This window comes from Trachypithecus francoisi, unplaced genomic scaffold (genome assembly GCF_009764315.1).
Source record: "Trachypithecus francoisi isolate TF-2019V2 unplaced genomic scaffold, Tfra_2.0 Lachesis_group16, whole genome shotgun sequence".
NCBI classification, from domain to species: Eukaryota; Metazoa; Chordata; class Mammalia; order Primates; family Cercopithecidae; genus Trachypithecus; species Trachypithecus francoisi.
The window spans coordinates 15,660,448-15,672,006 of record NW_022681461.1 but is presented as its reverse complement, the minus strand read 5'-3'; the positions used below and the strand labels follow the sequence as shown (position 1 = coordinate 15,672,006).

At 45.1% G+C, this 11,559-nt stretch overlaps 1 protein-coding gene across 1 annotated transcript; it reads left to right on the top strand.

Moving 5' to 3' along the window:
• The first annotated feature begins 874 nt into the window (after positions 1–874).
• LOC117099471 (spermatogenesis-associated protein 31D1-like) lies at positions 875–7,824 on the top strand. The gene is given in 7 exon segments (XM_033238798.1): positions 875–879; positions 1,310–1,565; positions 2,321–2,371; positions 2,975–3,051; positions 3,339–5,518; positions 5,521–7,607; positions 7,609–7,824. Coding segments are annotated over 7 exon segments (4,827 nt in total). The 3' UTR covers positions 7,780–7,824.
• The last annotated feature ends 3,735 nt before the right edge of the window (positions 7,825–11,559 follow it).

The following is an 11,559-nucleotide window of genomic DNA, read 5'->3' as shown; positions in this document are numbered from 1 at the left end:
AGGCCGACTTGCATCTGTGTTCCCAGGTTGCAATCCTCAAGCTTGACCCAAATGAACTTTCTACTTATAATAATTTGCCTCAGCTTCTGCCTTTTAGGTCGATGTGTATGTGTGTTTATGTAGAGAGTACGTTCCAAAAATGCTTGAACAGTTTAAACTTCACTAACTTCAGAAAAGTAAGTTCTGTACATTAACCCCCAAGATCCCTTGAAGTTTTAATTAGATACATTTATGGTACACTTACTTTCATTTTGTAGATGTTAAATAATGCATTATTAGTGAACTATTATGCCCCAGAGAGTTGAAGAAACCAATGACTAATGAAATTAATCAGTTTACAGGATAGCCGATTGAAAAACAGCAACAACAATAACTTACTAAAATGCCAGAACTCTTCCTGCTTCTGAGATTTAAAAACTGGCTAAAATGGATAAAAACTATTCAGGCCAACTGGAGTTTGCACAGAACAAGCTGGCTGATGTCACAGCACAAATTTCTGCCACGTTTCAACCAACTCCCCATGAATGTGCACACGTGATACATGAGGCAGTGTTAAAGAAAACTGTGTGTGCGGAGGACTTTCAGACCTCCCCTTTCCTTCCACCAACCAACTATTAATTCCACAGGCCACTCCCTAAACCTCTTCTAATAAAATGACTGCATGAAAGCCAGCACAGGGGACGGATTTGAGCTGGACTCCTGTCTTATTGTTGGTTTATTTACAATAAAAACCTTCTTTTCTGAAAAACCCAAATTGGGCAGTGAGCTTCTTTTCCCCAGTAACATTAGTTTTAATCATTTGAGTCAGTTCCTCTGATTGGAAATAGTCAAGGCTGACTTCCAAACAAAAAATGTAATGTTCATCATTTACAAAATGAAGTAAGTGGAAAGGAACTTTTTTATATCTGCGTTTATGTAAGGCAAAAAACATTCTGTAGATAAGACGGATTTGAGGACATATGTGATCCTGAGAGTGGCAATGCCTGGGTACAGCAAATATTCCAGGCAGTATTTCAGGCTTTCAAGGCAGTGTAGTTGGTGGGGTCCAAGTTAAGGGCTCCAAACAGCAAAGCGGGACTTGGGTAATGCCTAGTTTACTATTGGAACAAACTGAAAATTCCACTAAGATAAATATATGATATAAAAAAGGATGGACTTGGGAAATGGAGTGGCAGGGTAGGGCAAAGGGACCCAGAGAGCCCAGGAGAGTCGGCTGGCTGGTAGGGTTGGGGCTGTGGACACACCCTCCTTTAGTTGCTCCCTCCACCCTCAGAAACGCTCTGTGACTCTTCCATGCTCTGTGATGCAGGCCTGGGTTTATAGTTAAGCCTGGGCACCCTCAGTGCTCAGTTGCTTCAGGCAGCCGAGCTATTCAGACCGTGGAGAATATCCTCTGTTTTCTGAACAGCTATACTGAGACAGGGCTGAGCCCGGACTCACATTGCTTGGATATTGACCCCAACTTCATCTGCTTGAGTGGGTTGGGGTTGTTTATACTGTACTTGTTCTACGTGGTATTGACCCTGTATTCGTCAGCCACCGAAAAAAATAATGACATCCAAAAGGTAAGGAACTGTGGGTGAACACCCAAGAGAGATGCACTGTTGTTGTTTCCCAATCCTATTCCCACGTTTCTAAATAAGTTTGGTTGGTTCAGAGACATGTCTTACATGGGAAGTCTGAAGAGAGGATAGAACTTCACTCTTCTGTGGCAGAGGTTGGGCAGACTTATTGGTTCAGGTGGACTAAGGTTTCCATCTGTAGCTCATAGACTACCTATCTGGCTGTGGTGGAGAGTTCCAGGATAAAATCCCAAACACAGTAATTCTGTGGTCCCAGATAGGTTTATTTAGAGAGTGTGGGCTCTCTGAAGGAGAACAGTCTCTGCTGAAATTTGATCATGAGTCACATTCTCATGTCACCTGTCATTCAGCAAAGCCTTCCTTCATGTTGGGCTGACCAGGGGAGTAATGCTGAGAGTGTCTGAGCAGAGGCTGGAGCCAGAGCTCTGTCTCTGGAACACTTGTCCTGTGAGGCAGCACAGATGTGACTGTTGGACTCTGAGTCTGTGCCCTGGATGAGGACTTCTAACTCAGCACATCAAGTGTGGCTCTCACAGAAGAAATCCTCTTTGAGGATTTTTCAGAGAAGGGAAAATGGGAAATATTTTATCTCCATTAAAAATTGACAACAGGTACATATTTCTGTAATTAAAGGGTCATATCATTCTTGTATAATGAATGAATGAATGCATGAATGAACTTCATAGAGTGTGAGAGAAGTGAGTTCCAGTCTGTCATTATCTTTCTTTTGTTCTCAGCATCAGGGCAGAGCCAGGAGGAGAAGGAAAGGTGGGACATTTAAAGGTAATGTCAACCTGCTCTATCTGAGCTTCAAGGGTGACCCTTTCTGTGTCTTTCATGAGGACTCAGTCCAATGAATTCGAAGAATGTCAAGTTACTAGATACAGTCTTAGAAAACAGAGCCCTCAGAAGATAGGCTGATGGGAAAGCAATCAAACCTGAGACACTGCTTATAGGCCCTGCTCTGCCCATTCATGGGCATGACGGAGTGATGGACCTGAGTAATGGGTGTTGCCCAATTTGTGGGCAACTGAGATACCGAGGAATGACTACTGGTTGACTTGGAGTCAGAGCTTCTGTCTCACAAGTTTGCATAAGTATATTGACTTCCTCAATGCTCGGATTCCTCCTGGAGGTAACCACTGATGTCTGTGTTTCCCGTGCTGGTTTTGAGCATCACATGGGGTAATGTATGTGAAAGAAGTTTACTAATGATGCCACATACACATGTGAACTTGTGAATATTATCAATGACTATTATCAATGACTATATTATCAGGGACTATTTTCTACTGATTCTTGGGGCTATCAGAGTTTAATATGCCAAGGGTCTTCCACAGAGTGACTTCTGTATGAATCCTGTGCCTCTACGTTCATTGCATATAACATAGTCTTCTGGTTTCCCAGACCGGAAATGTTTCCAGAGAGAAGTGGAAGAGGAAAGAAAGCTGCTTCCTATTCTGAAAAGGTGATTAATCTTTCCCCTTGGGTTCTGTTCCCACCCCCTCCTTTTTCTTTAGTATGTTCTGTTCATTTCAGGGATTCCTTGTAGCCTGCTGTAGTTTTGGGAGTGGGTAGCCATAGGAACCGGTATGTGAATGAATGCTTTGGGGAGAGGCTATGGTGAGGTCATATGACCTCATATATGGTGAGGTCATGGGTGGGGGGCAATGTGATGTGGGCAGCAGGCTTCAGGGGGCCCCACCCCTGCCAGGCTAACAGACCCTCCTTTCCTTGTTCTGGTCCTGGCTGCAGCTTTGGACCTCCTGTTTCCTGCAGTCCCCTGGGCCAGCATCATGATACCACCCGCTTTCGTCGACTGTTATGCCCAGACCCCGACTGTCAGGTGTGTAACAGAGCAACTGCTGATATCCAGCGACTGCTGTCTTGGGAGTCCCTGAAAGATGCTGCTCCCTCTGTGTCCCCTTTGGATTCTGCAGGTTCTGCGACTGAGTCATCGTTCACTCTGTCTTCCACCCCTTCAGCAACCCCTACAGAAGACCTAATATCGTCCCCTCGGCCTAAGCTGTCTCCACCACCCCAGTTAATTCTCTCACCTGACTTGATCACCTCCTTAGCTGACTTGTTTTCACCCTCACCACTGAGGGACCCTCCACCACCACAGCCTGTTTCTCCCCTGGATTCCAAGTTCCCCGTAGACCATTCCCCACCCCAACAGCTTCCCTTTCCCCTTCTGCCACCACATCGCATTCAGAGAGCGGAGCCCAGTCTCCACCCTGTGGCCAGTTTGTCTCTGAACACCGTCTTTTCACTTGACTCTACCCAATGCCAAGATATTTCCCAGGCCATGAATCCCACTGATTCATGTGCTCATCATCACAAACCACCAATCCCATCTGCTTTACCACTGGAAGACTGCTCTGTGACTCAGTCGAAATCAAGACTCACCATTTTGAAGCCTTTTGCAGAGATGTTATCTCTAGGTGGCTCTGGTGGGACATCCACCTATGCCCCAACAATCAAAGGCATTGACCATTCATGCCCTGCATCTTCAGAATTCTCCTGGCGGCAGCCTCATGCCAAAGGCTCTTTTTCCTCCAATTTTGTGCCATCTGATTTCATGGAGGAGCTTCTTACCCTTCATTCTTCTGAGGCCTCTTTAGGGGGGCACTCTGTGGCCAACGTCATACAGCCTGTAAACATCTCTTTTGTCAGTCATGACATTCTGGCACTCCTGGAGAGACAAGTCAAAAAAAGGTGTGATTTCCTGATGTGGAAAGAAAATGGAAAGAAATCAGGATCTTTCCCAACACAATTTAGGCCAAACTACCAACTAAATTCTTCACAGAAAAGGTTATCCTCAATTGCTGATAAGCACGACTTGGCAGAATCCTTTCCTTTTAGGGCCAGTAAAGGTAAACTAGAGGGGCAGCACATCCATCAGGAGCCCCTATACTCTAAGTGCTTTGAAGACCATTTAGAACAAAAATATGTGCAGCTCTTCTGGGGTCTCCCATCTCTGCACAGCGAGTCTCTTCACCCTACTGTTCTTGTCCAACGTGGCCATTCCTCCATGTTTGTATTCTTCAATGGCATTACAAATACCTCTTTATTCCAAGAATCTCCAGTACTTCCCCCTCCCCAACCTCTGTCTTTGCTTAGTACCCAAGCTCTATCCTTGCCTCAAACTCTGCCCCAAGGTCAGTCCCCACATCTCACTCAGGTCCAGTCCCAGGCTCAACATCAATCTCCACTCCCAGCCCTACTCCCTAGTCCTCCATTCCTGATTAAGATCTGTGGAGTGTGTTTTCATAGACCCCAGAATGAGGCATGGTCTCTTACGGCATCTGAAATTAATCATCTGGAGTGTAACGTGTTGCAGAAAGTGCAGGAAAGTGTGTGGGGTTTACCCTCTGTGGTTCAAAAATCCCAGGAAGACTTTTGTCCTCCAGCTCCCAATCTTACATTGGTCAGAAAGTCCTTCAAGGTTCATGTTCCCATCTCCATCATTCCTGGAGATTTTCCACTGAGCTCTGAGGTAAGGAAGAAACTGGAGCAACACATTCGAAAGAGGCTCATCCAGCGCAGATGGGGCCTGCCCCGTAGAATCCATGAGTCTCTGTCATTGCTACGTCCTCAGAGCAAAATTTTGGAGCTATCTGTGTCAGAGAGCATTCAAGGACCCTTACATAGCTCTTCGGTTGAGGGTCAGAGCCTCAATGTTCCAAAGAAATTTGGATCAATCATCCCTAGAACCTTCCATGAGAGAAGCTCAAATATGCTTTCCCTGGAGAATGTGGGGAATTATCAGGGATACAGACAGGAGAATGGCCCCAAAAATCATCTGTTGCATGATCCAGAGATATCTTCAGATGAGAATCCGAGGTCTAACTCTGAGAGAGACCTGAACACTCATATGATGCATCTGTCAGGGAATCATTCAGGGGAGAGCCTAGGTCAGAAACAACTTGAAAATGCCTGACAGTACATTTGAGCAAGAAATTTGAGGAAATCAATGAGGGTCGAATGCCTGGGACTGTGCATAGTTCATGGCATTCAGTCAAGCAGACAATGTCTCTTGCTGAGGAATCCCACAGCCAAATAAAACATCAAAATATGGCAGCATTGGTGAGTGAGGACCACTGCGTTGAAACTTCGCAGGAGATTTCCTTCCTTAGTCCCAACAAACAAAAGATGTTGGAAGCCCATATTAAAGCTTTCCGTATGAGGATGCTGTGGGGCCTTCCCCGCAAGATCCTTGAATCCATAGAAATCTTCAAATCAAAAGAGGATCTTTCCACTTCCTTTTCCCATTTCGACATTCCATCCTCAGCCAGCTTTATTTCTCGGGATTCCAAAGTTGACGTCTCTAAGTCTCGTAGACGAAGCTCTTTTCAAGGGGAAAAGTGGGGAACAACAAGCTCAGTCCCTGTCCTCGATGGCCCTCATCCTGTCACCTCACCTGTTAGCAAAGAAGGGCAGGACACCCTGAGAAGACAATATTCTGATACTGACCATGACTTTACAGAGTCAGATTCCAAAGATGGGGCCTCCACGCTGCTTAGAAGAGGCATTACAGATTTTCAAGGAGAAATATTAGAATCAACAAACTCATTACCCATCCTTGGTCATTCTCCCCTCTTCACCTCACCTGTGGACCAAGAAAAGCAGGGGACCCTGAGAAGAGAATTTGCTGATACTGACAATGATCTTACAGAAAGTGTCCCAACAACTGAGGATGGCAGACAGACTTTTCTGCCCCCCACACACAGCGTCATAGACGAAGTCAGTCAGAAACAGACTGTACCGGCCAGTAGATGCAGCACAGAGCTGCCCATAATGCAAGCTGGAGTTGCCCGTGAGTCAAGGGATAAGAGAGAGAGTGCCAGTAATAATGTTAACAGGCTTCAGGGCAGTAGAGAGACCTTTCCTGTCAAGGAAGAGGAGATCTGTGCTCTTCAATCACAAACTAGGAACAACTTGACATCCAGCAAGTCAGGAAGCTGCTCAGTGACAAATGTGAAAACAAGCACATCTCATGAAACTGAAATTTTCCCACCAAGGGTATCAGTTCCCCAAGATCCTAAATCATCATATCTTAAAAATCAGATGCTGAGCCAGTTAAAGTTGGTCCAGAGGAAGGATAGCCAACCTCAGAGCCATTTCACTGACACGTCTCTTGCCTTAGATAACTTGAGTTCCAAGGACTTACTGACTCATCCCCAGGGCATCTCGAGTAGGGATATGGGAACTTCCCAGGTGTTGCATGTCCACTTGGAAGACAGAGGGATCCGTGTGGCACAGCAGCAGGAGCCCAGGGTCCCTACCCATGTCTTACAGAAGTGTCAAGTCAAGAATTTCCCACCAGCTATAAAGAGAGTGAGCCCTATGAGACCGAAAGGAGGAGAGGTTGGTGGAGGGGATACAGGGTTGGGGACATCCCAACTCAGGAGAAAGAGCCACGCTATTCATGACAAGACATCAGGGGAGGTGCTTGGGAGCAAATCTTCCCCAACCTTGAAAACACAGCCTCCTCCTGAAAACCTTTTCAGAAAGTGGATGAAGACCTTTTTGCAGTGGTTTAGTAAACCCAGCATAGCATATGAAGAACAAGAAAGTTCCCGGGCAAAGGGTAGCTCCCTGTCATCATCTGTGCAGAATAGAGGTCGAATTACAAGAAGAGCTGCCTTTATTGGGACCACTGAAGGTCAGAAAATTAGGAAAGACACTAGGGATTCCCTAGAGGAGAAGCTGGGGCATAGGCGTGGGATAGATGTCACCTGTCCCCAAGAGCCCCTTTCCTTCCCAGTGGAGCTTGGGAAAGCTCAGCACAACCCAGAAGTGCAGGTCAGAGCAGAGCCTGTCCTGGGCTATCCCTGCAACTACACCGCTCCCTCCTGCAAAGTGACATGTACCAAATCTTACAGCCAACAAGCTATCTTTGTTGGCCAGAATTATCCTACAAGGATTAGACAGATCACAGACAAGGACAGACAGCCTGAGAAAGTTGAGGCATTTAAGGGGAAGATATTGTGTCAAAGGCATCCCCAGTCCATGCCCCACAAGGAAGCCTGTGCCACATTCAGAACCCCCTTGCCGGCGTCCGGTCAGCCTGGTGTGTCCAGCCGTCCTGACCAGTGCTAAAAGCAGTGTGTTCAGTGATGTGCCTTTACTAACTGGACAGAAAATGCTTCCGAAACATTTCCAGGGAGGAAAATTTCCCCCCACAAAATAATTCCTTGTTGAGAATCTTGATTCTCCCTAATAAATTTTCTAATAAGAAGGATGTCTTTTCTGTGTACTGTGTTGCAGGGTATAGGTTTTGGGTAACTGAAGCTTGTGGTTAGGGAAATGTAGTTATCTCAGCTCTTACTGACTCCCTAGTGTGAGTTTTAAAATGTGCCCAATCCCCTGGAGCTCTTGTGGAGGAAAGAGTATCATGTGCCTCCAAAAGCCCTTCTCTCCCTGATGAAGTCTGAGGAGATGAGCTCTTTTCTGTCTCTTTGCTTGAGACTTACTGATACCGTATGGCAGCCTGCACCTTCCTCTCCACTCACGGCTTCATGTCCTTTAGCACCATAAGGAAGTCAGGCCTTCTGATCTGAAGAGAGGGTGAAGTACAGGCACATTTCTCAGAAATAGTGGTTTAATCTCTATTTTAAAAAAGTTGTCACTGATCACAGGATCGTATATGTTGGTGGGAGTGTTTGGGGTATTGCTGGTTGGGGTAGAGTGTCAGGAACACTGTGGATGCTGCCTAAGAGTTTGAAAAGCAGGGCATCCTCATGATTTAGGGAAGCATATTTTGACCTCAATGTTGAGGTCTTTCTACTAATAAGTCACTTGAGGAAGTAGTTCCCCTCCCTGTGTATTTCTCCATGCTGCCTGGATTGATGGCATTTTTACGGAGCAAAAAGATCACCTAGCTGCCAGTGGCAGGAATGTTGACCAGGCAACCCACCTACCTCCTAGGGTAAAATAGAGCTGAGGGTAAGGCAAAGATGCCTTAGAATGAATGAGAAAGTAAGAAAAAAGTGAAGCTAGGAAAGGATGACCATGCTGGTGGAAAAAGGTTTATGCCCTTCATGCCCATATCAGTACCCTTTCTCAATCTAGATCTAGGCACCACCCCGTTGAGGTTTGCCAGGGCACTGCAGAGCTTAAAGATGCCATTTTGGCAGAAGTGTACATGGGGCTGTTCTTTAAGTACTTAAACAGTATCTGCAGGGCTGTTGTTAACATGGCATCCCTCTCTTTAGAGAAGGTGATCTTTGTGCCTTCCTTCTAGCCGTGTTGATGGCAGCATGCAAGATCTTCCCTTAGTGTATACAGTGCACCTGTCAGGGTGGAGGTGTCACTTATGATCTTCATGGGCTTTGTGGAATATAATATTGTCTAAAACACCTGCAGCTCATGGTCCAGAGGTTAGTCCTGGACTATGCATGAGGTTTACAGATATTTGGGGGCTTACTATGAATCTTTACAGAATACTCTGTATTTCTAAGAGTGTGCACATATGCACTGTTAAAATATTAGGGGTCTGAAGAGAAGACAACTCCACATATACAGACTGGGACTAGTAAATGAGGTGAGTTTTCTAGAGATCACTTGAGGTAGGTTTTCCAGAAAAATTGTGAATGCTTAGTGTCAAAACAAAAACAAAAGAAAAGAGAGCAAAACAAAACAGATGTCTGCTATAGCTCCCTCACCATCCTTCTCTTTTCCTATCCATGCTTATGCCACTGACCCTGCAGTGTCTGAAGCTTAGGATTGCAGAAATAACTCAGATTCTGTGAAGGCCCTAAGAAGCACACAATTGTGGCCGGGTGCGGTGGCTCAAGCCTGTAATCCCAGCACTTTGGGAGGCCGAGACGGGCGGATCACGAGGTCAGGATATCGAGACCATCCTGGCTAACACGGTGAAACCCCGTCTCTACTAAAAAAATACAAAAACAATTAGCTGGGTGAGATGGCGGGCGCCTATAGTCCCAGCTACTTGGGAGGCTGAGGCGAGAGAATGGCGTAAACCTGGGAGGTGGAGCTTGCAGTGAGCTGAGATCCGGCCACTGCACTCCACCCTGGGCGACAGAGCGAGACTCCGTCTCAAAAAAAAAAAAAAAAGAAGCACACAATTGGGATAAAGCCCAGAGCAAAGAACTTGTGGATGTGGAGAATCCATGGAGGACCCAAACATCCATGTGGATAGACTTGCCAATAACCTGGCCTAATTGCTCTGTTATTCCATCTTAGGATCCTTTACCTCCATTCCAGTTCAGTTACTGCCATACCCAGAAGCTATCATCAGAAACATCTAAAAGTTGTCATCAGAAACACCTCTTTTTTTGGAGGCAGAGTCTTGCTCAGTTGCCCGGGCTGCTGTGCAGTGGCATGTTCTTGACTCACTGCACCCTCCGCCTACCAGGTTCAAGCGATTCTCCTCTGCCTTAGCGTCTTGAATAGCTGGGATTAAAGACACATGCACAATGCCTGGCTGTTTTTTTTTTTTTTTTTGGAGACATAAGGTTTCACCATGTTGGCTAGGCTGGTCTTGAACTCCTGACCTCAAGTGACCTGCCTGCCATGGCTTCTCAAAATGCTGGGATTATAGGCATGAGCCACCATTTCTGACCTCATTAAAATCACCTCTACATCTGTAATAATACAGTCTAACATTCTACCCTTTGACCTCATCCTACTATCCTTCCAGCCTGGGCCCTCAATTTGTCAAATTTTCACACTGGGTTATTATTTTTCTACTTATCTATCTACTAAGTTCTTGTCTTAATTTCCTTCTTCTTCAATGCAGATTTTATGGTCTATCCTATAACCAATATTTAAAAAGCCCTATTTGAAATATGCCTTATCCAATTCCCTTTAATCCTTCCTGTCAAAATCCCATCTCTCTGCCTTTTCCATAAATGTCTTCCCTTAAATGACCAATCACTATTGGATTAAATCTCACAATTCTACTGACACCGTGATAAATGCATGGTCAGCCTTAGCACTACCTGGAAATAATTCACTCATTCATCCAAAAATACTTATCCTGTGCTTACTAACAGAGAACAATAGTAATGAAGCTTTGGTCATTTTTCCTTAGTCCACTTTGTCATCCATGCTACTCAAATGTATTTCAAACCTTCTGCACTTTTCTCAAGTTTAGGCCATCTCCACTTACTCAGCAGATGTGCTGGCCTCACCACTCAGAGAAACTAGAATCCATTGGATGTAAACGTTTCATAAAAAATTCTTCAAGAAACTATATCCATTGCTCCTTTTTTTCCTTCCAAGGTTTCTTCATTTTTTTTTGAGACGGAGTCTCGCTCTGTTGCCCAGGCTGGAATGCAGTGGCGCGATCTCGGCTCACTGAAACCTCTGCCTCCTGGGTTCAAGTGATTCTCCCAACTCAGGCTCCTGAGTAGCTGAGATTACAGTTGTGCACCACCACACCTGTCTAAATTTTGTATTTTTAGTATAGATGAGATTTCTGCTTGTTAGTCAGGCTGCTTTTGAACTACTTACCTCAGGTGATACGCCTGCCTTGGCCTCTCAAAGTGCCAGGATTACAGGTGTGAACCATCGTGCTTGACCACCTTGCAAGGTTTCTATATTCAGAGGAATTATACTTCCTGAAATGTCTCTACTGAGTGATAGCTAAACTCTAGTCTTTTTACTGATCCATTCTTGCCTTGTAATAGGTACACAGTATATGCTTTAAATGGGTGAATTTTGTGATATGTGTACTATATTGCAATAAAACTTAAAGGATTTAAAAAGAATAAGTTCTTGAGGATAACAAGAATGCAAGAGGGTACACCAAAAGGAGTTAACACATTTTTGGAAGATGAAAACCTGGTGGAGGAGCGAGAACTTACTTATCAAAATAGACAAAGCACCAGCTATTCTTATTGATGCTTCCTTCATGAGGCACTGAACATGTTTTATTTCTTAAATCCTTTCATTGAAAGGATGGTTAAACATACACAAGAGCAGGTAGAACGATATAACTCCTCGT